Source organism: Dama dama, chromosome 10 (genome assembly GCF_033118175.1).
Source record: "Dama dama isolate Ldn47 chromosome 10, ASM3311817v1, whole genome shotgun sequence".
Classification (NCBI taxonomy): domain Eukaryota; kingdom Metazoa; phylum Chordata; class Mammalia; order Artiodactyla; family Cervidae; genus Dama; species Dama dama.
In genome coordinates this window covers 2,012,605-2,040,598 of record NC_083690.1, presented here as the reverse complement: position 1 = coordinate 2,040,598, position 27,994 = coordinate 2,012,605, and the positions used below count along the sequence as shown (strand labels likewise).

At 46.0% G+C, this 27,994-nt stretch overlaps 1 protein-coding gene across 2 annotated transcripts; it reads left to right on the top strand.

Annotated features, from left to right (window-relative positions):
* The first annotated feature begins 70 nt into the window (after positions 1-70).
* LUC7L (LUC7 like) lies at positions 71-27,956 on the top strand. Of its 2 annotated transcripts, XM_061152397.1 has the most exons (11): positions 71-277; positions 1,100-1,170; positions 2,139-2,233; positions 6,402-6,500; positions 16,837-16,947; positions 17,934-18,077; positions 21,268-21,444; positions 23,585-23,673; positions 26,428-26,457; positions 26,829-26,996; positions 27,613-27,956. In XM_061152397.1, exons 4-11 carry the CDS (start codon positions 6,405-6,407, stop codon positions 27,752-27,754), a joined length of 957 nt encoding a protein of 318 aa, XP_061008380.1. In that variant the 5' UTR covers positions 71-277; positions 1,100-1,170; positions 2,139-2,233; positions 6,402-6,404; the 3' UTR covers positions 27,755-27,956. The 2 variants fall into 2 exon arrangements, with proteins under 2 accessions (XP_061008380.1, XP_061008379.1); XM_061152396.1 differs by lacking the exon at positions 1,100-1,170 and having other exon boundaries at positions 76-277.
* The last annotated feature ends 38 nt before the right edge of the window (positions 27,957-27,994 follow it).

Sequence of the window (27,994 nt, the reverse complement as noted above, 5' to 3'; positions counted from 1 at the left end):
GTCAGGCCCGCCTTCAGACCACATTTCCCAGCAGGCCACGCGCCGGCGTCGACGCACTTCCTCCCGGCGTTCCCCGCGTCGAGAAGGAGCCGAGCGGGCTGGAGACCGACAGGACCAGCTTTCGTCGTCGCAGTCGCCGCCGCCGCCGCCGCCGCCGCCGTTGCCGCCACTTAAGAGAAGCCGTCGCGGCCACCCCTGCCGCTCCCGCCGGCCACCATGTCCGCCCAGGCGCAGATGCGGGCCCTGCTGGACCAGCTCATGGGCACGGCCCGGGACGGTGAGTCGGGGCGGCCGGCCAGGCGAGGGCTGGGGCGGGAGCGAAGCGAGGCCGCCGGGCGGCCTGAGGCGGGGGCCGCGACCGTCTGCGCCTGCGCGGGCGCCCTCCCCTCCCCCGCGCGCCGACCGCGGGCGCCGGGCCTTTGTCTGAGCCTTCCCTGTCGGCGTGGGTCCCCGGCGGGCTCCTCCCTCGGAGCCCGTGCTGTCGGTGGGGCGCCAGCCCCCTCCCCGTTGACCTTGCTGCGATTTCTCCGCCCTCCCGCGGCCCTCGCCTCTCCTCGAACAGGGAGTCGGCGAAGGGCTGCAGCCAGCTTGGGCACAGGTCGCTGGCAGCGGGCTGGCGGAGCTCCTCCACCCGAGGGAGCCGGATGGGCCTGGAAACCCTGCCGTTGTTGTTCTGTACCATTGTAAGGGGAGCCGTAAATTGAGCTTTTCTAACGTGGGTTCCTGCCGCGTGCTTTTCCAGCCCCCCCTTTCCCCAGCCACACTGGAGAGCTTCTGTTTAGCCTGCGCTTGGCAGTCGTTAGGTAGGTTGTACTGTAGGGAGGAACGCAATATCATGATGGTTGTCTCAGGAGAAAGCGGTTGCATCTTTGCAAACTATGTACCTGCTGTGGTTTGTGTTTTCTTTTCTACCGAAGTAATGAAGTTGTAAGTTCACACTGGCACATTCGCAGGGCTGTGCAGATTCATTGCACTTTATTTCGTAGGTGAATAAGTGCTTTTTAGCTTTCTTTGTATATTGAGTTGCTTTTGAATTGCTTCCCATATTTTTATTTCATACAAACTGAACAATTGTGGCCCCTCTATTTTATTTATAAAGGTTCAGTGTATCTTTGCCTGCCTACATCAATCTGCAAGGGAGTTGCAGAAAAGCCTCATGTTCATCGAGCCGTGAGTCACAACCAATTTTTAAGCTGTTATAACAAAAAAGTGTTTGCTTTTTTTCACAAGTAACTTTAAAAGTGTAGTTTAGAAAGAAAACATTTTCAATAAAAAGACACTACATTAATCCTGGATGCTTGCAAATCCTGAAATATATTCCTCCTTTAGTTTTACACAGCTCTGTGTCATATACACAGATTAGCTTTAAAATCTGTCACATTCCACTTTGCCTTTACTTTTATGTATCATTCCCCTGACTTCCTTACTGCAGGTTGGGCAAGAAAACTTTTCCTTTAAAACTTTTCAACAGCGGGCATAAAATTCTGCAGCTGAGGTCTTGAAGAATGCAGATGGGTACAGTATGTGTTGGAACTCACAGTGTGTATTGACTAACCTAGTTCCTTTTTTGCTTTTTTCCTTGGTATTGTCTTGTTAAAAGTGACTCCCAGGTGCCAACTCTTTTTTTTTTAAGGGTGGGGGTTAAAGGGGGATAGGTAGACTAAGTCTAGGTTATTTATCAGTCAGTAATAGGGAAAGCTTTCTTCATAAAATTTCGGGCAAAATATTGCCTATACATTTGTGTATAGCAAAATGATTAGTAAGTAGCTTTTGTTGGAAACTACCAGCTTTTAAGTCACACGTGGTGATTCATGGCCCTCTGATTAGCATGGGTTTTGGTATCTCATGGCCCACATGTATGTGTGGGGCTAATGGCCTTTTGGTGCTCAACATTTTACTTCTGACTCCTTGATCTCTTTGGCACAATGACGGAGTCAGATCTCATTAAGCGTCATTCTTCATGATATATGTAGCATCAAAAATCATCTGTATTTTGTTCCAGTTGTTAAAAAAAGACGTCTAGGTCAGCTTTTCAGAGTATTTGGTAGTCTGCAAATCATCCAGGTGAATTGTACCAGATATGCTTTTGTGCTTAATGTGATAATATTGTCTTATTTAAAACCACACATGAATTTCAGGAGACGAAACCAGACAGAGGGTCAAGTTTACAGATGACCGTGTCTGCAAGAGTCACCTTCTGGACTGCTGCCCCCACGACATTCTGGCTGGGACGGTAGGTGCATCTGGAGGGATGTCCTAGGATACTCAGACATGGGTGCTCTGCAGGCAGTGGGGATTTTCAGGTTGAATTGTGTTTTCTTTTACTAAGCGGAAATTACCTACTGTCCTTCAAGTGATAGCTTCTGTTAGTTTGGTGAAATTTTATATAATGTTATTTCACTTCTATAAAGTTCTGTTTGTGAGGTTTTCAGGTTTTGAGAGAGTTATTTATACTGAGGTATTCACAAGTTAAATATTACTAATCTCCTTTGGCTTTAGCAAAAAGAGTACTCAGGTTAGCCTGTAGCTCTGTAAGATTACGGGTTGGTTTGTTTTCAGGTTAAACACATACTAGTTTTTTGATCTGGTAACAGGGTATGGTTTTCCCAGATTTGTAAGTTTTTGAAAAATCTGGACTAATGTTAATCTGCAGTTTTGTGTTACACCACCCTTTCAGGAAGTCAGTACATGATCTGATAAGTATAGAACTCTACAATTTCAAGTTCATTTCATATGAACCAAACAGATAAATGCTAGTTTTGCAGAATGAACATTTATTCAAAGTTATTTAGTATTTAAGAAGACTAAAGAATGTCAGATTATCTACCATGATTCAGCCACTTACAGAAAATGAGTTCATAAACACCATCACCATTTTAAGATGTCACAACCCCCTCATGTAATGTAAAAATGTCTCCTCGTTTTAAGGGTTCAATATGCATGTGCTGGGGAACGCTTTTTTTAGGATTAATTGGTGCTTTTGTCATTCCCATTTTGGGGAGGAGTTTCTGAAACACTGGGCTGGTGTATTATGTCTTCTCAGGCTTGCCCTTCTGACAGCAAATAGGAAACGGCTACAGAGCCTCACGCCTCTGTTAGCTGAGGTCTTGCTTACAGTTGACTGGCTATGACTGCTGAGTGTTCTGGATCATGGGGGTGCCATCACTGTAGACTGCTGCCTTCCACTGGTCATAGCAGGCAGCCAGGAGTGTGCTCCTAGCCTGGAGTAGGTGGTGTCCTAACCTGCAGTTGTTGGTAGGTCTTAGTGGAAGAAGTCAGAGGAAGTAGAGGGACATGCACCAGAGTGAAACATTTCAGCTGTATTTTTCTGGAATGCTGATGAGGGAGGGCATTTCCTACAAATGTTTATTGTATTAGGTATAGGTTAATTTGCCAAGTATTTACTGTACAAGTACTCTGCCAGGCACTGGGGATGTGGTACAAAAAATGTTTACTCTTATCTAATGGAGAAACAGGACAGACAGTAAATATTGAAGTAGGTTTTGGACTGTTTTGGATAGGGCAATATGGAAAGGCCTCTCAGGATAGGGAGCAGAGACCTCAGTGCAGAGAAGACACTCATGTGCACCTTTGCGGGAATAGCGCTCCAGGTGGCTGATGGAGCCAAGGGAAGCAGGAGTGCATCTGGGTTGGTGTGGGTCAGGGGGAGGAGGCAGAGACTGTGGGGCTTTGATGAGAGGCCAGGGACTGAGCAGTGTCACTGCCGTCCCCATTGGATAGGCAGCTCAAACCGAGAAGAGAGCCCAGGAGACCTGTTTTCATGCAAAGGTGCAGTGAATGTGTTGGGGGTGCTGAGGTCAGTTGAGATGAGGGCTGGGAATTTGGGTGGCGAGTGTAAAGATGGAGCCTCATGGCTGTGGGCTCCTGGGTGGCGGGGGTAGAATCTGCTGTGCTCCATGGAGATGGACTGAGTATAAGCCACAGGACAGTGGTTAGAACCCTCAGCATGCTAAGGGCTGCTCCAGGCTCTCTCCTGTCAGTAAGGGTGAGGCAGCAGAGGAATGGAATGGGAAAATGGTATATTGATAGTAAGACCAGAGGGATAGCTGGAGGGAAGGCAGTGTGACCTGTCTCTGTGGAAGAACTTTGGTTTTCTGAAGGTTCTCTAAAGAGCCTTTATTGCTCTTCCCTGTCTGCTGTGTGAGACCTCTGGAGGGTAGAGAACACAGATGTTTGTGCGATTAAAAAAGAAGATAGAAGGTCTGGCATGCTGTATTTGACAGCCCCTTGCAGTATTTTGGAAGAAGTAAACTAGTGAGGTATTTCAGCTCTGTTGGGTGTTTGGCTGCCAGAGGAGTTGGCTAGTACTTCTACCTCCTTGGCAGAGTTGCAGAGCGATCTTCAGAGGCACATGGAGTCCCAGGCATGTCTTTCACCTGTTTTGGCAGTGGCCGCTTGAGCGCTCCCATCTGAAGGAAGGTATTGGTCAGTTTTGCTCCGTGTGTGGTTCCCTAATATTGAAACTTTCTTGACAGTTGAAATTTTTAGAATGGAAGTTGATTTGCACTTAAGATTTTTAGTACTTAGTGGTTTTGTTGCTTGCTTCATCTGGAAGTAGTTTTTCTTTGAGCAACAGAATGTTCGTTAGGATTTAAAGAATTTCTAAGAGCTGCCTCTCGTTTTTCAGCTGTAGCACTTAGTTACCTTTGTGTGATTTTTTTGGCTATGCAGCATGTGGGATCATAGTTCCTCAAATAGAGCTCAAACCTGCACCCCTTGCTTTGAAAGTATGGAATGTTAACGACTGAACCACTAGGGAAATCCAGAAGCTGTATATATACATAAAATATATGTTTTTAAAAATACATTTATTCATTTATTATTTTTGGCTGTGCTGGTTCTTCGTTGCTTCATGGGATTCTCTCTAGTTGTAGCAAGCGGTCTTCTCATTCAGTGTCTTTTCATTGCAGTGGCTTCTCTTGTGGAGCATGGGCTTCAGTAGTTGCAGCTCTCAGGCTGTAGAACAACGGCTCAGTAGTTGTCTATGAGCTTAGTTCAGAAGCTGTGTATTTTTTAAGGATTATGTTGGGTATTTAAAAGAGTGAATGAAGCAGAATTTGCCAGCTTTACAATGATAGCAATTCTAGTTGCAGCTTTAGCTTTTAGAACTTGTGTTTCCTTACCTCTGGATTCCCCATGTAACCAACATACAGAAGCTGCACGTGACCTCATAGTAAGCGTAATGAAGGAAAACAGCTTTTGCATTTACCATTTGGTCAAAATGAATATGAACTCCACCCTTGGCTCTGTCACTTGGTGATGCTGTAGGACATTTTGTCATAAGGATGGCTGCACCTTCTGAGATTAGGGCCAAAGAGCTGGAAACTGTCCTAGAATGTTAAGGATTTTGTAATCCATGGAGTCTTTTGCTAACCTCGTTTTGAACACACTTGTAGTTTGAGCTGAAGGATTTCTGGACTCTGCTGCTCGTTGTTCCCTTGTTAGATAGTTGTGCTTGTGTCCAGCAGCTTGGGCTCCTGAGGCATCTCCTCACTGGGCTGTTGGGGTTTGTCAGTTGGCACTTTCTGACTTGTTAACCTGACCCTCAGCATCCAAACGTCCCTGTTGCTGTTGAGATGACCACAGACAGGAGTGGAGGGTACAGGGTGTACAGGGTCCTTTACTTAGGACTTAGGTAAGAAGAAATGCACACTGTTGTCTAATTATTCTGTCTGTGCTCACGATGTGCAGTAGCACATTAGGCTGGTCTTACTGGTAACACAAATAATTTGTTTTGGTGAAAGAGCCTTTTGTCTTTCAAGTGGGGCGAGTGAGTGGTCCAGTCTGTGTCCCCAGGTGTGTGTCCAGAGTCCTTTACCAGGTTAGAATGGAGTTGTTGGCTCTGAGTCAGCTGGTTGTGCTTTATTTCCTTTGATATGCAAAGAGCTACTTAACGTTAGGTGTTAGGTTCTGTGGTAGCTCCCCAAAACCTGATTTCTGTCTGTTCTTTCCTCTTTTTGTCTCTGTGATTTAGGCTTTAGTGGTCAGGATTATAAGAAGGAATGCATGGAAACTTGTTGCTGTCAGTGATACTCTTATTTCCTGGCCTTCTTGCCACCCCTTCCCCCATGCTGCTCTTTACTAAATAGACATTTCTTATGTCACTCATGAAATAATAATAATGGTGAATGCTAAGTAATGAAAAATAGTCTAGTAATCTCTGGTTCCATAGGTACACTGAAGTGCATATTTTTTGAGTGTCATGTAATCATGGTGGAAAAAGGAAAATAAGACTTCTTGGCCCCCGTTGTTTCTTAATTTTCTTATCATAGGCAGCATTCAAAAAAGCATTGTTGATTTTGATGACAGTTACCACCAGGTCATGTGCTTCCTACAAATGGTTAGATGTTTGTGTGTAAATTTTTGTTTCTCTTTCACAGCGCATGGACTTAGGAGAATGTACCAAAATCCACGACTTGGCCCTCCGAGCAGATTATGAGATTGCAAGTAAAGAAAGGGACCTCTTTTTTGAGTTGGATGTAAGTTTTATTTGATGTTAATTGTTCCCTACTGTGAAGAGCCAAATACTGCACTAACAAGAATAATGTAATGTGTGTAAGTTATGACACAAAATTATAAAACAGATGTTGTTCCTCCACTCTCTGGCTGGGAGCTAGGATGTGGCCAGGACAGTTCTGTGTCTGTCTACCATCCCAACTCTTCTACATTTTGTACTGTATTGTTTTCTTTAAAGTGTTTCTTATTATATATTTTATGATTTCTTGGACATTATGTCTATTCTTGCTTTTGAACTTACAGAAATGGATTTATAGTGTAGGTAATCTTAGTAACTTTATTTTTCCTTCAGTGCTATGTGCCTTTACATACTTTTTTGGGTATGGTTTGTTTTCATTGCTGCTTGACTGTTCCCTGAACTATCCATTCTATATTCATAGACATTTGGGTTGATTCTAGTGGGTTTTTTGTTTTTGTCTTTTTTATCATGAATAGCGTTATAAATGTTCTTGAATATCTTGGTGCACATGTACAACAGTTAACCTAGGGTATATTTTTAAGAGAAGAATTGCTTGCTCATAGGAGCTGCACATGTTTATTCTTGCAAGATAGTTCTTTTTCTTTTTCCTCCCTAATTTTTGATAAACTGTATCAGTTTACCCATTTAATAACAGTGAACATACCCTTACCAACACTTGGTATTATCAGGCCATGAAATCTTTTGCAATTTAGTCGTTATAAACGAGTATTTCATAACTTTTGTCATTTTTCCCTCCCAAAGGAGCCTTTTTTAGACCCTTTCCCCTAATTCATCCATCTCCCTTCCATGAATTTTTTTGTTGTTGTTGGTTGTCCCCTCCATGAAATTCTGATAACACAGATACCCAGCATATCAGTTTATGTACTGTGATCCTTTACAGGTCACAAACCATTGTACTATCTTAAGATTTTCTTCACTCTTTAAGACCAGTTTTCATTCCTGTCTGCATTGGGAATGCATGATTTGGTCACTTTATTTTGTTAATTTATTTTAGGCTATGCTGTGCAGCTTGTGGGATTTTAGATCATCTTCCAGGGATTGAACCAGGACTCCTGCAGTGGAGGCGTGAAGTCCTAACCACTGGACCATAGGGATTCCCGATAGAGCCACTCCGTTTTAGTTTTTTTCCTTTTTCTGAGTCCTCCATTCCTAGAGTAAGCAGAAGTCAGTGAGGGGTTTGATGCCATTCAGGTTCCTGAGTGAAGGAAAGCACTCAGTGAAGGCACTGAGCTTGATGGGAGGAAGTCGGGAAAGGAAAATCAAGGAAAGGTGTGTTTTTTTTTGCTCCCAGTGGACATTTTAGAGGATGTATTGTAGCTGGAGTAAATTCTACTTAAATCAGTAATCTTAAAAAGTGGTTAAAATTGCCATTTCTTTTTCAAGTGCATCAGTGTTGAATCTTCTTGGGATACCAGGTTTCAGAAACACAGGAACAGAGATGTACTGGTTAAATTTTCACTTTTAGTTATGTAGCTTTTTGTATCACAGATCTTAGGATTTCTGCTGAATTAGAATGTCCCTGTGCTTTTTAAATGACCTGATGAATTCAGTATTTAAAAACAGGGTAATAGAAGAAATTGAGAATACAGAAAGACTGAAACATACAGTAGTTTAGTATTTTTATGCGGGGCATGTGTTCAGCCACTGTGGAGAAGATGAGTTTTTTTAATGAACAATATTAGAAACTGTGGATTACCCAGTTGGCAAAAAACCGGGTTGGATCCCCCAAAAGAGAATTTTGTTTTGCCATCTTGATATGTTATAAAGCCTAAGAAGCTGTAAGGTAAAGATGGATACATTTTTTTCTGTATAAAAACTTAAAATACTAGCATATCAAGAATTCCCATATGTAAATAAGAATTAAGCTGAGACACAACATCTGCAGCATATGAAGGGCAGGTACCTTTCATGATAAAGCTCATCATGACTGAAAAGGACTGTAGCAAGAGCTGAATAGAAAACGGTCAGAGGATAAAGGACATTTTTAGTGGGCATCAATCCTGTGACGGGTATTCACCCTCACTCAGGCTGAGGAGTTGGAGAGTTAAGTAATTCTGATACACCTCTTGAATGACTGAGCCCCCGAGGATGGGAAAGCACGTGGTAGCAGTGCTAGCTCTGAGAGTGTATCTAATGGCGCTCGCTTATGAGCATGTAAATTTGCCTCAGGATAGTCCTGCAGCATTGCAGCCTGCAGACTCCATCAGTGAGGGCTTGGTCAGGTCATTGCTCTCTACAGTGGGATGATGTGCAACTGTGTGGAAAGAGGGTTGAGGTAGTGAAATTATGTCCGAGATAAAGTGGGAAAACTGGTGTGATATGATGACTTCCATAGTGTGAGTTTTAAAAAGAAAGGGTGTTTACTGTTGTTGACGTGCTTAGATTTACAGAGGAATTTTAGAAGAAACCACGAGACTTTGAACACTTTTGTCTTAGTTGGAGGGCTAGAGTAGGTCAAGAGACGTTTTTGTACTGTGAAAATTTACCATTTAGAGGAATACCTTTTCCAGTTTAAAAGGTGACCACCCCTCCCTCCAGCTCCTTAAAAATCATATTTGAGGGAATTCCCTGATGGTCCAGTGGTTAGGACTTCCTCCTCTCACTGCCAAGTGTTCCAGTTCAATCCTAGGTCTGGAAACTAAGATCCCACAAGCTGCAGCCAAAATATAATACATATATTAAATAATAGGTATATTCTCTGTCTTAGAAAAAGTCATATTTTACCTTATAGATGGTTCATGTTGAAGTGTTTGCTAGCTACTGCTGAACCTCCAGAGGAGGTCTTCCTGTTCTGATGAGTGGGGGGTGACTTGGAGCAGCTTTGCTTGTTGGAGGGCAGTCAGCGAGTAGCTGTCAGCATGTTAAATGCATGTATACACTTGTTCCCGGATCCTGCTGCTGGGACTGTATCTTAATGGTATGTGTTACTGAGTCCACAGAAAAGGTGTTCATTGCAACTTTTTTTTAAAGTGAAAAGAGGACATAATGGGACTGTTTATTAATGAGGACTACTTAACATTAGTTATTGCCCTTTCATACAGTGAGTGGTGCTTTGTGGAGCTCTGGGTGTTAGGAAGATTTTGCCATAACTTTTTGTTTATTTACTATTTTTATTTGTTTATTATTATTTCTATTTATTATTTGCTATGATTTTTAAAAATATGCCATTATATTTAAAAATAATGACTTAAAGGTAAAATTCACAAGCCATAAAATTTATCCTGCCTTGACTTTTTAATACATATTAGTAGTGTTTGGATGTGCATGGGTTACTTTAATACATTAAATGTGGCCTGGCTTTGAAATACCAGGCTAAAATAATTTTTATTTCCTTAGTTATGCAGAATAAACTTAGAAGGAAAAAATAAAGTCCTTTTCCAGAATACAGGTTTGCTACAAGAACTTGATGGAATAACTTTTTCAATCTTCTTGATAGGTAAGACAACTGTTAGAGATTCCAGGTGAAAAGTCTGCCCTTTCCACGTGACTCCTATCCAGTGCCTCTCCAGAGGTCACTTGTATCTTTCGAAGATAGGCTCTTCAGGATGAGCACACGTATATAGCAAAAGCTGGTTGTGATGTTTCTTTTCGAATTGCAATCTTGATAAATCAGAACACCTCAGAAGCGCTTTGGCCAGATGGGGTCAGTGAGCTGACTCTTGATCTCTCTGACCTGTTGCTGCCTCCGGAGGAGCTGCTGTTGGTGTGAGGCTCCAAGCCTGCCACGTGGCCGTGTGGATGGTTCAGTTCCCAGGCGTGGAAGCAGCAGCTCCTGTATTGTGTTGAAGTTGGTTTCTGGAGGGAGTACAGTGTAGTCATCACTACTAGAAGACGGACACAGGTTTTGTTTTCACAAATTGTGAACCGTCACTAATCCATTATTTTTATTAGTGACTTATATATCTGCATCTTACCAAGTGTTTTGGTAGAATCTCTTCACTGTTGACAGTAAATCTGTGAGGTGGGCCTAAGGTTTATCTCCAGAGTCTCTGAAAGTATAGTAAGATTGGTGCTATTTGCCAGAAGTCATGGGAGCATCGTCACATGACCCTGGGAGAGTTATTTTGTTGAGTGGATCAGTCAGGGGTGTTTAGGAGCTTTATTCAGGTTGTATTAGAGACAGCGTTTTAGAATAGATTATTATAGTCACACCAGCATGAAAGCTTTTGCATGTTAGATGCGTTTCATCTATTCTGTCAGAAAAACTTCTAGAACTTGAGTTTTTAGTGGATTTATTAATAAGTGGATGCATTAATTTAAAAGAAAATTATGCTTTTATAGAAAGCAACATCATTATTAGTCTGTTTTATTTCTTTTCTTTTTTTTTTTAAAGTTTATTTCACTACGCTGGGCCTTGGTTGCAGCACGCGGCATCTTTAGTCATGGCAAACAAACAGGAGCTTTTAGTTGCGGCATGCGGGATCTAGCTCCCCAACCAGGGATCAAACCTGGGCCCCTACACTGGGAGTGTGGTGTCTCAGCCCCTGGATCACCAGGGAAGTTCCAGTCTGTTTTATTTCTGAATTAGTTGCTCAGCTTAGGTGACATTTGACTTTCAGTATAAAAATCTTTCATAAGAGCTCATCAGCTCTTATATACAATTTTAAAATATTTATAAACTTTTAATCTCCTCTAAGCAGTTTGTAAGACATGGTCCTAGAGTATTTGCTTGTGTATGAGAAGACTTAAGGTGTTTATTGCATTGTTCTGAATTAGTGAACGGTGAAAAAATGCAAATAATATACTTGCTGTGGGATGGATATAGTTGTTTTAAATAGTGAAATGCTGCACAGGTATAGATCATAGAAAATGTGTGCACTGATGTAAGAAATGAAAAAGCTTTAAAAACTGTCCCAGATGGAGTAAAAATTGTGTACTTGTATATGTGTTTTAATACAGTTTCAAAAGGTATTTACCAAGCTCATTTGATTATTTCTTAGGAAGAAAGAATTATGCTTTTTAAAAAAGTCATGTGAAATCATTAGGTCCAATTGAATTGCTAATATAGTGTGCAGAAATGAAAATTTAAAGGTACTTCTGCTTTATAACTTACTTCTGTAAATTCTCTGTCTTAAGTACAGTGGACCCTTAAACAACACAGGCTTGAACTGTGAGGGTACACTTAGAGATTTTTTTCAGTAAATGCATACTGCACAGCTACAGGATCCATTGCTAATGCCTCCCCCCGCCCCCCCGCCCTCCCCCCCCCCACCCGTTGTTCAAGGGTCAGCTGTGGTTGAAAACACAGGCAAACAGTGGTACACAAAGTAGTGTTGTCATAGCATCGTCTATAAAGTTGAAAAATTGGATGCAACAAAAAACACTTTCATGATGAATGAACAGATGATGAGGTACTCAAATGGTAGACTGTGCCCTTGAAACTAATGTTTGTGAGACTTGAATGTTCAGTGACTTAAAATTCCTTAGGAAGTCCTGAGCAAGAAAGGGGTAAGTGTGTGTGTATTGGAACTCACCGTGTGCCCTCACTGGAAGTGTGGCCAAATCAGAATTCCCCAGACTGTCACGGAAAACCCGGAAAGCCTCCTTCCCTGTGCCCCCCCACTCCCTGGAGGCAATCCCCTACCACAGCTTCAAGGTGGAAAAGGAGCAACAGCTTGCTGTTCAAGTGCTGCGGGCCGACCTTGGATGGCCAGTTGCTTTGTTATGTTTTACCTTGGAGGATCTCAGACAGCAGGAGGTGTAACGGCTTAATGGATCTCCGTGTACCCGTCACTCATCCTCAGGAATGATCAGCTCATGGCCAACTGACTTCTCACAAATCTCAGACTTCACACATCCTGTCATCTGTAGATATTTCAGTGTTGCCATTGACTTGTGAAGTTCTTTTTACTCTGCATACAAAAATCTGGTATTATAGTTGGTTGGGACAGAGTGTACTTATTACCGTGTTTTTCTTTTTTAATTGAAGTACAGTTGATTTATAGTGTTGGCGTTAGTGTCTGGCGTACAGCCAAGTGATTCAGTTTTTCGTACCTATACATTCTTTTTCAGACTCTTTTCCAGTATAGTATATCACAAGATACTAAATATATTTTCCAGTGCTGTACAGTAGGACCTTATTTGTATATTTTATACATAGTAGTTTGTATCTTATTAACATGTTTTTTTAAATGTGTTGAGAAAAAATTTAAACATGCAAATGTAAGCAGAATAATATAGTGACCATCTCTGGGTTTCGTCTCCCAGTTTTCAGTGATTGTTGATGTGAAGACTTGATTATTTTGTTTTTCCATGCTGGATTATTTTACAGTAGTTCCTAGAGATGGAATTTCATCTGTAAGTACTGCAAATATATCTAGAAGATAATTTTATTTAAAATATTTATTATTTAAAGGATAATTTCTTAACCTTATCTAACAGTCTTCAAATTTCCCAGATTGTCTCAAAAAGGATTTTTTTTTTCAGTCTTTTGTTTGAGATACCAAAATAAGATCTACACGCTAGGATGCTTCGTAAGTCTTTTTACATCTGTTGGAAGAAATTAATGTTTCTCATATCCTGGATTTTGCTGATTGTATCCTTATGATGCAGTCTTTTTAACGTGTTTTCCCTTATATTTGAAATTTCCTGTAAGCTGGGAGTTAGATCTGGATGCAGGATGGTCAGAATCAGGTTCTCGTTTGACAGAGTAGCGCAGAGGTGGAGCTGGGCAGCGGCTAGCGCGTCACCTCGGCGGTGCGACGTCAGTGGACTGGAGCAGCGCGGGCAGCCTAGCTGCTGTTGCTCAGGCCCCCATCAGCCTGGGGCCGTGTGTGTCCAGCAGCAGTGAGGATTATTGCTTAGATCAGTTACGTCACTAGGGTTGCTGCTTGTCACTAATTGTAAAACACGTAAGGTGTTCACATGGTTCAGAGTTTGAGATGTGAAAGGTGTGTTGTGAAGCCTGTCTTCTGCTCTGCTCTTCAGCCCCGTGATTGGCCCCAGAAGTAGCCAGGTGTTGAGTTTCTTCTCTTCCCTTTGGAGATTATGTGGAACCTGAGGGGTGTGTATCTCACTTTTCTTTTTTTTTTTTTCTCACTTTTCTTAAAACACAAGTAGCAGTCTCCCGGACACATGCTCTGTCTGCCTGCTCTTCCCTCATCTTGATTTAATTTTCAGCATATATCTCAGATTATTCCCTGTGTAGTTAACTCCACCCTTTCTGTGGTGACACAGTATTCCAGAGGATGGGTGTCTGTTTTGTAGGACCAGCCGCCTGTTGATGGTCATGGTGCTGTAGGACACATCAGCACATCCTGAGTGTGTCTGGGAAGGATCCCTAGAGGCGGGACTGTCCCCCCAGAAAGGCTGTGCTTTGTCATTTTGGCGGCTAGTGCCACCATGCTCTCAAGAGGGTGAGTGCTGCCCCCAGCGGCGCCTGGGAGTTCCCATTTTCACGTCTTCACTAACAGAGCAAGTTACCAAACTTCCAGTTTTTGCCATTCAGAGAGGTCTAAGCAGGTATTTCTTTGTGGGCCTGACAAGGTTGTCATAAAGGTGTTTCTTTGTGTAGGTATACCCTGCCTAGACCCTCAACTGGAGCTGGTGGCTGGCACCTCCACCCAAAACTTGGGTTACCTAGGAGAAAGGACCTCACCATTGTCTCTTTCTAGTCCAGCACAGCCTCAGCCTGACCACCCCAGGACCTGGCCTTAGTTTCTTGAGAGAGTTGCACCAGGAGTTCCTTAGGAGAGGGAGTAGGTCATCTGTGTAAATGCATCTCAAGTATCTCAACTTGGACGTGGACACACAGAGCGCCGTTAATTCACATTGACTTACTGTGCAGAAAGGCCACAGGGCAGCATCTTTCTTCACTGTTCACATGTGGAAAATGTAAAGATTTTTCTCTAATCAGTGAAAACACAGTTCACCTTTCCCCCACGTTGATTTCCTTTGAGATGTAACAGGTTTCTAGAGCAACACACCATCTCACCTAGTGGGACCACTGCTCTCTGTCTTACACATGTGTAGTGTGGCAGTCACACGTGCTCTTAGGTCCGGGGTTAGAGTCCCTGTGCCCCTGGGCGAGGTACTTTGCCCTTTTCTAGTTTCTGTGTACTGGGCTGGTGAGTACTGCCTCAGCTGTGAGGGCCAAGTGTAGGGCCTGTGGAGTCAGATCGCAGGGGTCCTTGCCTCCTGGCTCTGTTCCTCGGGACTGTGGAGCCTGTGCTTCCTTTCCTCCATCTGGGAGTTGGTGCCTGGAGAGCCTTGGTGGCTGTCCTGAGGCACGTGTTTGCACTGACTGTTGTGCTGGCAGCACGGGCTCCTCAGGCTCGCTGGTGCTGCAGGGCCGGAGGGTCAGGGAGAGCACCTCACGTCTTGGGGGCGAGGGGCGGCCTCAGCAGGAGTGAGACCTGTGCAGCCCTGTGCGCTCAGCCCCCCGCGCAGTATGTGCTTCATCACACAGCCCTGCATGACAGAGGAGAGGTGCATGACTTCCCAGTAACTGGTAGGTTGTTAGTAGCACTTAATTTGTAGGTTTGAATACCTTCTTTCTAAATTTTATTTTCATAATGTAAACCTGCCCTTTGATTTAGGAACCAAAATGAAATTGAGAAGCACATTGAAGAGAAGGAGGGGCAGCAGAACAGAGCCATCTTTTAAGGAACATTCAGTTGAGTTGTCTCTGCATTCTGCCTGTTCTGTGCTGTGAAGTTTACCATTTAGTTATTAGCTGATCAGATGTCTGAGTCCATAGCCAGTTTATATTCTGCATAAGGTGCAGTGGTTCTTTGCTTGGTAAAGGCACTGGCAGAATTGCCCACTTGAGCCCTGATGAGCGGAGTCCTGGTTCCGTGTCGGGTGTGAGGTTGCTCTCTGGGGAGGCAGTAGAGGAACTCTCTACCCAGGTCTCAGCACCTGTGCGCGGGTGGCCCTGGGGCCTCTCGGACTGGTCTTCAGGAGCCCTTGTCCCTGTGAGCATGGGTGGTGCCTGACTTGCACTTTGATCCTGTCAAGTCCCCACCTTGTCAGCAGAGCTGGTCAGCTCTACATCCTTCCAGGAAATGCAGTGCATGCGTGCCAACAAATGCCAGTCACTGGCTTTCCTAATGGTTTGATTTGAGCATAGTGAAATGTTCATCGAGAATATTTGAGGACCAATAACAGGAAGGAGGTCTTCAGCTCCAGGAGTGTGGAGTTGGGGAGTTTGCCTTGGTGGATTGCAGGTGTAGCGCTGTCAGAGAGCCTCTTCCCTGTCTTGACCAATGCCCAAGTGTGCTTTGCTTTGAAAAACGGGGACCCCACTGTCAGGCTGATCCCTGCTGGGGGCTCTCTTCAGACCACATCTGGAGGCGGGGACATAGGCCATCACTTCTTGGTCCCTTGACCTGACTTTCATCTGCCTTATTACCATTTGCACCCAGAGCTTTCCTCGCTTTCCTCGCTCTGCTCGCCCTGTCTAATCCCGTCACTGCTGCCGACATCACTTGCTGTCTGTGTAACACACCCCTGCATCAGGAGCGTGGGGCCTGCTGCCCAGCACTGGTCCTAGTCTGGCAGTTGAAAAAGGGATGTTCTGTTTGTATGTGTATCTGAAGTTATGTTGGGGCCTGACTAGTCGCAGCAAGTTAACTGCTTAGCATATATGACCACTTACTGATTAGTATTTTATTGTTTTCCACCAACTCTTTTCAGAGTGTCTTTTCCTTTACCTCTTTGGGTAAGTAGTAAACAGTTTTCCCACTGCTTTAGATGGTAGGCCACAACTGAACGTGTTCACCGCTCAAGTAACATTTGTTCTATTGTTTTGTTTTGAGGTGGAAGGGGGAACTCTACCCTCAGAACATGAGGGAATAATATTTACGTGGCTCACAAAGACCAGTGAGTACATCTGCACCCCACGCCTCACCAGTGGAGGGCCTCTGATATCATAACACGGCCTAGCCTCTCCTGTCCCTCAGAACAGTTAGTCAGGCCAGGTGTTTCAGCTTCCTTTAGAATTTCTTGAAATTGTTGAGGGATGGGGGTTCTTTGACACATTTGGAGATAAATCAGATGAAGACCATACTTGTGAATGGTCGTTTGGTTTAACAAAGCCCCTTGATTGAATGTGATTGTGGACATGTTAGCAGTAGTGTAGCTTCAGATCTTCCCACTGAACCGAGAGGCCTTAAGAACCAATCCAGGGGCTGATTCATGTCAATGTATGACAAAACCCACTGAAATGTTGTGAAGTAATTAGTCTCCAACTAATAAAAATTAAAAAATTAAAAATTAAAAAAAAAACCAACCCAGGATTGCATTTCCTATCGAACACGTGAGCTCTGAGGTTGCAGGCATGTCACTGACCGGAGCCCTCTCTGCCTCTCCTGAGCTAGGCGATGGATCACTTGGAGTCCTTCATCGCTGAGTGTGATCGGAGAACGGAACTTGCCAAGAAACGGCTGGCAGAGACGCAGGAGGAGATCAGTGCAGAAGTTTCTGCGAAGGTATGCGGGTAGGGAGGCCTCCACCTCAGGTCGTCGGTATAGAAGCGGGGCTGGGACCTGTCAGTGCCTAGTGTGCATTTCGGGGTGGACAGTGGGTGTCCACTGCCCTGGCTGTTCGAGGTGAGGAGGGAAGCCGTCACCAGGCTCGTAGCCCGTCACTGCATGGTGCATATGTCGTAAAGTTCCTTTATTAACATCCCTCCGCATAACAGGAAATGGGATAAGTTAGCAGGGAAATGGTTAAATTCTGGTGTGTCTGTGTCAGGGAGGAATAAGTAGACCTGGTGAAATTGGCATGTACATCATTGAGAAGGCCTTGCCCCTCTTCAGTGGAGTTCTCTTCAGTGTTTTTTTCTCCTTTCAGTTTTATAAAAAGATTTCTTAGGAGATAGACAGTTTTTAACTAGCCCAGTGATGCGTTTATTTCTAAAAGAAACTCCCAGTAATTAGTCATTTTGCTTAAAGGGTAAGGAATGTATGTGTTTAGGCTCACACATTTTGTTACCCTCACCTGGCGACTGAGCTGTACTGTAAGGTATATAGAGTGACGGCCTGAAGCTGCCCCACAGGACGGGCCTTACAGCCGTGGGAGTGACAGGCGTGTGTCAGGGGTGTTGCCTCTGCTAGGATGCAGTGCAGGGGCCTTATGAGTTATGGTCTGACACTTAACGGTCCGTCTCAGTGGTGGCAGTATGAGCGTCGTAACTGTTAGAATTCACGTCATCAGTGAAGTTTCCAGCTGTTGGTGTATTCGTTGTGAAACAGCAGAAATGCAACAAGAGAAACAATCTTTGCATTAAAAAATCTTTTGTTTTTATTTTTTTAATTGGAGGATAATTGCTTTACAATGTTGTGTTGGTTTTTGCCATAAAATAGCACAAATCAGTCATAACTACACACACACACCACCACCCTTTCAGCCTCCGTCCCAGCTCTCGTCTTTTGTTTTTAGATGTCTTCTTACGTGGCTGTCTCTTTCTCTCCAGGCAGAAAAAGTACATGAGTTGAATGAAGAAATAGGAAAGCTTCTTGCTAAAGCTGAGCAGCTGGGAGCTGAAGGAAATGTGGATGAATCACAGAAGATTCTCATGGAAGTGGAGAAAGTCCGTGCAAAGAAAAAAGAAGCTGAGGTTGGTGAGGAAAATGTTTTAAAGAGGGAAGAAACATAGTAACTTCAGAGAGCTGACCATTGGACTAAAACGAAGCCATGCTTCCATTTTCTTGAATATTGGGGAGGAGTTGGAAATAGGGTGATCATGTCAGGATGGTACAATTTCAAGTCAGCGCACCCTGGGGTTTGTGTCTTCGCTGCTCGCTTGACCCCTGAGGCCTCAGACTGGGCACTTTGAGCTCTGAGCATCACTCCTGTGTGTAGAGTGCATCCTGAGCCTAGCTTGTCCGTGTTAGTGAGCACCTCCGGTCTCTGTCCGTCTGCTTCCTGGAAGGGCCTGGCGTGCAAGGTGTTCAGCTGATGTGATGGGGCCTGACTGGCTTTGCAGTTGCTGTGAAGAGAGGCCTCGGGTTGTTAGTGGTGCTGTGCCCTCGGGAGAGAGACCCGTGCAGGTTATGGACACCACCCAGGTGGTGTCCTTGGGTGGCCAGGCCAGGACTCTGCTGTGTGGTGCAGAAGCTGAGTCCAGGACTGTCTGAACTGTTTCCTCTGTTGGGTTTTCTGCTTCTCAGATCCTCGCCACTGGAGTGGAAGTGGCCTGGATCGACTTCGAGAATGGTGGGAAGGTTGGAGTCAGGGATAGAGGGATGGGAGTGTACCTTTACTCCTCCTGTGGGCCAGGCAGAATGCATGTGAGCACTGGCTAAGATTCACTCTGATGAAGATGGGCTCTCCAAAGAAATGGGGTCTCAGTGTAAGAGTGACTTGGGGTGCAGGGCGTGTCCAGGTAGGGCAGGGTGACCCTGAAGGCCGTTAACTGAGACTCAGGAGATGGAGACGCGATGGCGGAGTGGGCAGCGTGCCAGTGCGGGGCCGGTTTTGATTGTTGCTGGTCCCCTGGCTCTTGGTGGCACCTGAGACGAAGTGGAGCTCAGTGATGACAGCTGAACACGTGAGTCCTGCCGAGTGCCCATTGAGGCAGTGACATGTGCATGTGGAGTCCCAGGTCCTGCATCAGAATCCTTATATACGATCCACACCTCTGTGTATTTAAAGGGAAAATTTGAGTATATGGAGTCAGGCTCCCTGGGTTGCTGACAGTACCCAGCAGAAAGGTCAGAGGGTCAGGAAGGAAGGAGCTCTGAAGCCTTTTAGTGAAACCTGAGGCCAAGCCTTCCTGCATTGAGGAGCAGAGCAGACACCAGAAACCTGTGAGGTGGATCTGAGATTTGAAATAATGTAGATGTGGGGTTCACCACTTGGATGTCTGCAGACCGCCCCAAGGGCAGCAGGAGTCGATACACACGGGGACCCCAGGTGCCTTGCTCCGGCCACTGTCCCTTTCCTCATCACCTGAGTGCCCCCCTTATTTAAAACTTAACAGACAAGACAGGGTGGCTTGGAGGGGGCAAGCCTCCGTTGTGCTGGTCTGGGTGGTGTCTGACCTGCCCTTAGTGGCAGACAAGGCTGTTTGGTGTCCTAAGAGGTGGAGATGGAGGGGCACTGTGTGCTTTTTACCCAGTTTGCCGCAGTGGTTTTGTCTTAAACTGTAACACAGCATCCCACCCCAGAACAGCTGCTGAGTGACCCCTCAACACCTGTAGGTCCTGTCTGCTGCCATACCAGTCTGCCCTCCGTTCTCAGCATTTGCTTATTTTAAGAACATTGCATAATGGATTCACACAGTATGTAACCCTCAGGGATTGACTTTTTTTTCACTCAGCGTAGAATTTATTTTGAAGGATATTAGAGGATGGCATTCATAATTTCAAAACTACTGAAAGGTGTAGAATATTATCTCAGATAACTCACCCACCACGTTTAGTGTTTCTCGTTAAGCTGTTTGACTCTTTAGGAAAGAAGCAGCACTCTAATGGAAATCTGAGCTCACGGTGTTTCCCCTCTGGCCCCAGAGGGGTTGGTGTGCGTTCGTTGCACACCTGGGCTCATAAACCATGTGTGTTCCTGGGCAGGTGTGTAGGCGTCCCGCATTGGTGCTTCAGGTCCTCCCACTTGCATCGCCAGGCAGCGCTCTCCAGGCTGCTGTAGGCGGATGGGTTCAGTTTGTTCACTGCTGCAGGACTGCATTTTACGGGCGCATGGCTGTTTGTCCATGGGTGGTTTTCCAGGTCACTGATGGTTTCTCATCTCACGGCCAGTTCTGTGTGTCCAGCAGTGTACTCATGTGTGGGGTGTTTCTGGTAACCCCACCTTTACAGACAGGCCGCCCCCCACAGTAACCGTGCTGCATGGGCGCCAGTGTCAGGGTATGCGAGGGCCTGGTATTCTGTGTCTCCGTCAGTTTAATGAGTGACATGATGTCTTATTTTAACCTGCATTTCTTAGGGAATGTTTTGAATGTGTGAATTAATGGAAGATTATTACATTGTCTTCTCTTCAAGGACAAATGTTGAAATGCATCCCTCAACCTAGATTTTGAAGGAGTGTGTTAATTTGAGCACAGGCAGCCATCAGTGTGTCCTGGGTCATTTTCTTTTGTATTCGTGTGTTTTCCTTTGAGGCAGAGTGGCTCCCTGTGATGAGACTGGACCCCACTGGCTACTGGGCGGGGGCAGGGGGTATGTGTGCGCGCTTTGTTCTGTTCCCTTAGGCACAATTCCTCATTTGAAGAGATGTCTGGTGTGTTTCTCCTTCCAGATTTTAGGTTTCAGGGCTGCATTGGGCATTCCTGGATACCGGGACAGACTCTGTGAATGCTCTGTGTTTTGCCAGTCTGTCTGGTGTGATTAGGGGCGCTGTGAGGAGCCTGTAGTCTGGTCTTCACAGAGCTCTCCACTATCACAGGGACTCCCTTTCCCCACTGGCCGTTAGCACAGAGTCTCCCGTGTGTCTCAGTGTTCTGAATATCCCTCACTGCTTTGAAATCATGACTTTTAGTTCATTTCTTAAATAATTAAACAGTTTAAATTGGATTACAATTTAATTACAAGTATCTGAAGCTTTGTAAATGATTCAGGTTTATGTATTTTGAAATCATCTTTAGGGAATTTCCTGGTGGTTCAATGGTTAGTACTTGGCACTTCACTGCTAGGGCCTGGGGTTCAGTCTCTAGTCCGTGAATTAAAGTCCCACAAGCTGGGCAGCTAAAAATAAAAGTCACCTCCCTTCATGTACTTCCATTTTAGGGGTTGAGTGGACAGTGGCATTTGAGTTAACCTCACTTGGATCATTCTCTTCCCGCTCTCCAGGAAGAATACAGAAATTCCATGCCTGCGTCCAGTTTTCAGCAACAGAAGCTTCGTGTCTGTGAGGTCTGTTCGGCTTACCTTGGCCTCCATGACAATGACCGTCGTCTTGCAGACCACTTCGGGGGCAAGTTACACTTGGGATTCATTCAGATTCGTGAGAAGCTCGATCAGTTAAGGGTATGTTAATGTGCTGTGTTTCTGAAGAAGCCTGCGAAGTCGTAATTGTCTTCCTGTCTCTCTGCTTGTAGCAAACCTTGTGTTCTTTTTTTGTTGGTGGAGGTATCAGGCCTTGGTTTTATACTTTAGCTTTACAGTGAGCTTACTCAGGTGTCATCACTGTGTTCCCTGAGATCTCAGAATCCAGCAGGGCCTGGGATGTTTGTTTAGTCTACTACCCATTCTTTACAGAGAACAATGGCAGAATTCATCCCAGGTACAGAGAACCTGCACCCCTCTGAAAACACTTCTCTTTGGAGGTGAGAGACAGTAGCCTGTGGTTTTTCTCCTTGGGCGAAGGTGGACCTGTGGTCAGGCTAGAAGCATGAGAAGGTGACGGGGCTTCTTCTGGTGGCCCTGCCCCACGGCTGGATGCCTCTGTCCCTTCCTCGGGGCTTCTTGTTTTCCTGGGTTAGACTACAGCATTTGATGTCATGGATGTGGAATGCTGAGAAGGAAAGTTAAGCAACTTTGGGATAAGCTGAATTGTTTTCAGACTGATTCAGCCTGCCTAGCTGTATACTAGGATGCTGGGAAATAAGCAGGCCTTTCCTCCAGAAGCCCGAAATCTGGAAGGACAGATACGTGGGCCACCTTGACAGTCAAGGCCTCAGGCCATATGTGGCCCCAGGAAGGGACAGTGGGTGCCACCCTTAACGCCCAGGGAGGGTCCCTGGAGGGTATAGGTTTATGGTATAAAATGTAAACATATTTTCTGTGTAGCTAATATAGTATAAATAACAATTTGGTGGCAGTTAACCATCTTCATAAAAAATCTACTCCTTATATTCCTGTTTTCCTTTAAATTATCATTCCATTCCATAACATCCCAGAATTTTGCCCTAATGTTTCTTATACCTGAAAGCCTTTTTTTTTTTTTTTTAAACATCAGCATACATTGAAACTTCTTTCCATGAAATCTTTAGACCTTAAGTATTCACGGATCTAAAAATCGTACTTTTGTCATTGTGGTTGTGAGCAGTATATAGTTGATAGAATAAAACAGCCAAGTTACAGATTCCAGTAAATAACTATTACAGTATCAGCAGAAAAGGTTACTTGGAAGTGTACCTCTTAACCATGAGGAGGGTGGGAGCTCTGTGCCCAGTTCAGAGAGGGCTTCACTCAGTGGTCCCGGCGGTGTGCATGCCTGCACCTAGAGGGAGGCTGGGAAGAGTGAGGACTTCCCCGTGGGGGACCTGATGTTTCAGGGATTAGGAGGGTTTGGGAAGGAGCTGATGCTAGCCCCTAGGCTGGTTCTTGGACGGAATGTTTGTGGAGGCTGAGGTGCTGAGACAGCATCCTTGTGACCTGCCCCCAGTGTTGGATATATGACGTCAGAGGGCAGAGCTGGAGGAGCCACACAGGAGAGCTTGGCCCAGATGCTTCGAGGACACACACACACACACAGACACACGCACACGCACACGCACACGCACCCCCAGCCGTGCCCTTTCTTCCTGGGGGCCTAGCTCTTGTCGGCACTGAGATTTTAGGTCATGCTGCACGCCCTCTTGGACCTTGTCTCGTGGCTCTGGATAGCTCCCCCTCCCTGGGGGGAGGTGAGGAGGCATTCTCAGCAGCATGAGATGGCGTGAAAGGCTCCAAGTGGGTTTTGGGGTGCTCCAGTGGCGGGGTCTCCAGGCCACCTCCTATCCCCCTCCCGCCCTCCGTGTCCACCACAACCCATCCCCAGGACAGGCGGCAACAAGACTGGGTAGCTTGGCTCCCCGCAGCAAGATGTGCTTGATCAAATACACGTGTTCTCCTTCACATAAAGTTTGTGGGGTCTCCTTTGGGTAAAAACCTTAACTTTCTTGATTGATTTGAAGTCATATGATAAACTTTGTGTAGCTTAGAAGTACAGCACCTGTTAGAATTAGTAGTTTGTCACTGAATTTATAAAACAGTTTTTATTCCATGTATTTTCTGTTGTTTAATAAGAGGTTTTATTAATAAAAATTGTGTTCCTGTTCCCTGAATTTCCCTTAGATTCTTAAATCGCCAGTGCTGAGGTCATGTAAAGGCGCTTTGTTTAGCAGTGTTCACACCCTACTGTGTATGTGCCTCTCTCATCTTCCCAGTTTTCCATTTTATTTAGAAAACCGTGGCTGAGAAGCAGGAAAAGAGAAATCAGGATCGGCTGAGGAGGCGAGAGGAGAGAGAGCGGGAGGAGCGGCTGAGCAGGAGGTGAGCCCGAGGGCACCTCGCCTATCCCGAGGACACCCGCATCCCGAGCACACACCCCATCCCGAGAACATCCCACTTATCCCGAGGATACCCCCCATTCTGAGAACACCCCACCTGTCCCAAGGACACCCCGCCTATCCCGAGAACACCCTCCCTATCCCGAGGACACCCCCCCCATTCTGAGGACACCCCACCAATCCCGAGGACATGCCCATCCCGAGGACACCCCATATACCTGGCAGCCTTGCTGTTACTTGTGACACTTGAGGTCTGCCAGGTACCTGGTGGCCATGAAAAGAAGCAGAAAGATTCCCGCCCAGAGCAAGCCCTATGGCAGGATCCACCAGGGACGGGCTCACGTGGGCCGAGGGCTGGGGGTGGTCAGGTGGGAGCAAGGAGAACGTGAGTGGCTGGGAGGGTCCAGGCCCAGGAGGGGGCAGGGACGAGCTGTGTGCTCTAGGGGCAGAGCTAATAGCGTCTGCTAGCGGATGCTGTGGTGGTGCAGAGCAGGAGTGGAGCTGGCCTGGAGTGGCCGCTGACAGTGACAGGGGAGGGGAGCCTGGGAGCGGAGTCTTGGGAGAGGTGGTTCTGGCTGTGTTAGGGCTAGAATGCCTGAGAGCAGCCAGGTGGGGGTGGTGGGTCTGGTTAGAGTTCAGGGCAGTGTCTGGAGCCCAGAGTAGCCAGGCTCTGTATTGGGCACACAGACTCCTGGAGGGATTCCTTAGTGAATAACTTGTTAACTTTTTTGTTTTTCATTATTTTAATTATGTAACATGTTGATTATAAAGAGACTCAGTATAAAAATATTAAGCACAGATGCGAGGGTCTTTCCACACAGGCAACCGCCATCGTGGGGTGGGCTTTGTGCACAGGTACTTGGGCCCTCCCGCAGCTGGCGTGCTCTTGAGGCTACACAGCGCCATTCTGTGATGTTGTCATCACCTGTCTTTCTATTCTCCCGCCTTTGCCCACCCTCGTTTTCCTACCTCTAGCAACCACCAGTCTGTTCTCTGTATCTGTAAGTTTGGTTCTTTTCTATTCCACATATAACTGAACTCAATATAGCATTTATCTTTTTCTGTCTGACTTATTTTACTTAACATAGTGCTCTCAGGGTCCATCTGTGTTGTTGCAAATGGCAGAATTCCTTCTTGTTTTGTGACTGAATAACATCCCACTGTATATATACAACTGCATCATCTTAATCAGTCCATCTATCTATGGACACTTAGATTTTCCTGTGTCTGAGCTATTGTAAACAATGCTGCAGTGACCACGGAGTTGTAAGTATCTTCAAAATAGTGATTTAATTTCCATCAAGTGAATATCCGGAATTGGAATTGCTGGATCATATTATAGTTCCATTTTGATTTTTTGAGACACCTCTATCCTGTTTTTCATAAGGGCTGCACCAGTTTACATTCCCACCAGCAGTCCGTTCTTTTCTCTACATCCTCACCAGCACCTGTTCCTTGTCATTTGGCCATAGCACTCCCGACAGGTGTGAGGTGATAGCGCATCGTGGTTTGGTTTGTATTTCCCTGATGAGTAATGTTGTGGAGCAGTTTTTCCTGTGCCTGTTGGCCTTTGTCTGTCTTCTTTGGCAAAACATTTGTTCAGGTCCTCTGCCCATTTTTGAATCTTTTTTTCCTTCCATGTAGAGTCATGTGAGTTCTTTTCATATTTTGGATATTTGCCTCTTGTCAGTTACTTGATTTGTAGATATTTTCTCCCATTCAGTTGCTTTTTCATTTTGCTGATGGTTACCTTCATTGTGCAGAAGCTTTTTAGTCTGATGTAGTTCCCACTTGTTGACTTTTGCTTTTGTTAACTTTGCTTTTTAATTTTAATTTTTGGTGACTTATTATAAAAGTGTTTTTGTATGAGTGCTAGTGCGATCATCCTTGTATGTATTTGAGTATATATAAAGTTCCTTAGAATTCCTGGGAGAGAGGAATTTAATATATAAATACTGGTAGGTGTTAAGGAAGTTACTTTCCTGGAAGTTTTTAGCAAATCATTCTCTAGCCACATGGTGTGTGAGCAGCATATTTTGTCACTTCCTCCTTCACAGGTTGAAAATTGCTGCTTAGAACAGGATATGAGACCTGCATTCTTGTTGTCAAGTGTATTTCTTTTCTTTTCTTTTTTTTTTTTTTTAATATTATTTGGCTGCATCGGATCTCAATTTAGGCACTTAGGGTCTTTCTCTTACCATGTGGAATCTTTCCTTAGGGCACACGGGCTCCAGAGTGTGTAGACTCAGTAGTTGTGGCATGTGATCTTAGTTTCCCCATGGCATGTGGGATCTTGGTTCCCTGACCAGGGATTGAACTCATGTCCCTTGCATTGCAGGGTGGATTCTCAACCACTGGACCACCAGGGAAGGTCCCTCAGGTGCATTTCTTACATTGCTGGTTGTGTACTGTTTCCCAGGAGCTCCTGCAGCACTCCCAGGAAAGTGAGCCTGGGTTTGGAGCTTGGGTATCCTGCCCAGCCCTGTACCGTGACTGTCTGTGTAGCTGGATTGGTGTCCACTGTGAAGTTTGCAGAACCACTGGTTCAGCTGAGTGCAGCCTGGACCCCTGCATGCTTGTCTCTTCCTTCTCCCTCCAACAGGTTGGGGGCCTGGGGCGGGCCTCATAGCAGGTCCTGTGGGAAGTTGACCCTCTTCACCATGTGGACGTGAAGCACCTCCCCTCGTAAGGAATTGGGCTGTTTTGGGGGAATTGCTCATCTTTTTTTCCATTTTAGGTCTGGATCAAGAACAAGAGATCGCAGGAGGTAGGTTTTCCATTGATCCTTTCTCAGTAAGGTGTCCTTTTCCACATGCTTTTTTGTTAATATTTAACCTTTATAACTTGGCATTTGTTGTCTGGGGTCAGGGCTGGTCACGGAGGGCACAGAGCATGGGTTAGAAGGAGAGTCCTGGTTGGGATTGGTTGGGGCGCAGTGCAACACGGGGTGGGCATCCACTGTCGGTGAGAGGGATGATCAGAGATTTCCTGGCATGTTACAGGAAGCATCGGTGGGGAGGGTCTGGCCATTTATTCGTGACCAGGGTGCCACTGGGGGGAGGGTTGTGAACCTGGGTTACAGGTTTGGGAGGCGAGAGGAGAGACAGCAGTAAGGCGTCAGCACAGCCTCTGTTGCAGGTCGCGCTCCCGGGACCGCCGTCGGAGGCGGTCGAGGTCGACTTCCAGAGAGCGGCGGAAGTCGTCCCGCTCCCGGTCCCGAGACAGACACCGGCGCCACCGAAGCCGCTCCCGGAGCCACAGCCGCGGCCATCGCCGGGCATCCAGGGACCGGAGCTCGAAATACAAGTAACTACTCTGCTCCTTCAGTGTCTGCAGCAGCAGTGAGCCCTGCTCTGTGCGCCAGGGCTCGGGGCCTGTCACCCAGGGACGGGGCGCTGAGGCCTCGAGGGTCCTGACAGGGCCCAGGGCTCCGGGTGTCCGCCTGCTGAGGGCAGCAGGTGGCTTCAGGGCTGGACAGCTGCGAGCTGCGGCGGTGTCACATGTAGGCGAGGCCACGCTCGGGCTGCACGTGCACTGCCAGTCTGGTACACACAGCCCTGATAGGCTGCGCACCTCGGTTGTGGTGGTTAAAAAAACAGCACTGCTAATGATCATATTCAGAGACGACCACCATTCACCTTGGTAATACTTTTTCTCCATTGTGTTTTTACATAATGGATGATTCTTGCTGTATTTTCCTTTGCACTGTTTACATTTTAGTGAAAGCTGTTCATCTTACTAGAATGCTCTGAAAATGCCACTCTGTGTTGGCTGCCTGGCCTTCCCTGTGCAGTGCCTGCTGGGCCCTCCCAGCTGTGTGGGTCTTCCCTTCCCTTGCAGGGAGGGTCCGCGGTGTCAGTGCCTGGGGAGCACCCAAGAGGGAGGGCCAGCCTTCGATGAGCCTCTGGTTTCCTTTTTCCAGGTTCTCCCGAGAGCGGACTTCAAGGGAGGAGTCCTGGGAGCGCGGGCGGAGTGAGCGGGGGGCCACCGACTGGAGGCTTGAGAGTGCCAATGGGAAGGCCGCATCGCGGAGGTCGGAGGAGAAGGAGGCCGGCGAGATCTGAGCCCACGCCCAGGCGCTGTAAATAGTTTGATCCGCGTTTGACACAGCCTCATGTTACTCTTTGTATTTGCTGAATACAGCTCATCTTTTGTAGTTTAACATTTCTATTGTTTTGGAGCTAGCTATGAGTTTCTAGAGGTGTACAGAGTTGCTCCTGTGTTCTGGGTTATGTCGAGTGGGAATAAACAACCTGACAGACTGCCTCCTGGCGGCCGCGGTGCAGTCTCTGCTGTCCTGGCTG

What these genes read in the sequence shown, in the direction of transcription:
- LUC7L (XM_061152396.1), top strand. Translation starts at nt 217, where the DNA reads ATGTCCGCCCAGGCGCAGATGCGGGCCCTGCTGGACCAGCTCATGGGC. An exon ending in AGAAGCTCGATCAGTTAAGG is followed by an intron (nt 21,445 to 23,584) that starts GTATGTTAATGT and finishes CATTTTATTTAG; the next exon opens with AAAACCGTGGCTGAGAAGCA. An exon ending in AGAACAAGAGATCGCAGGAG is followed by an intron (nt 26,458 to 26,828) that starts GTAGGTTTTCCA and finishes CCTCTGTTGCAG; the next exon opens with GTCGCGCTCCCGGGACCGCC.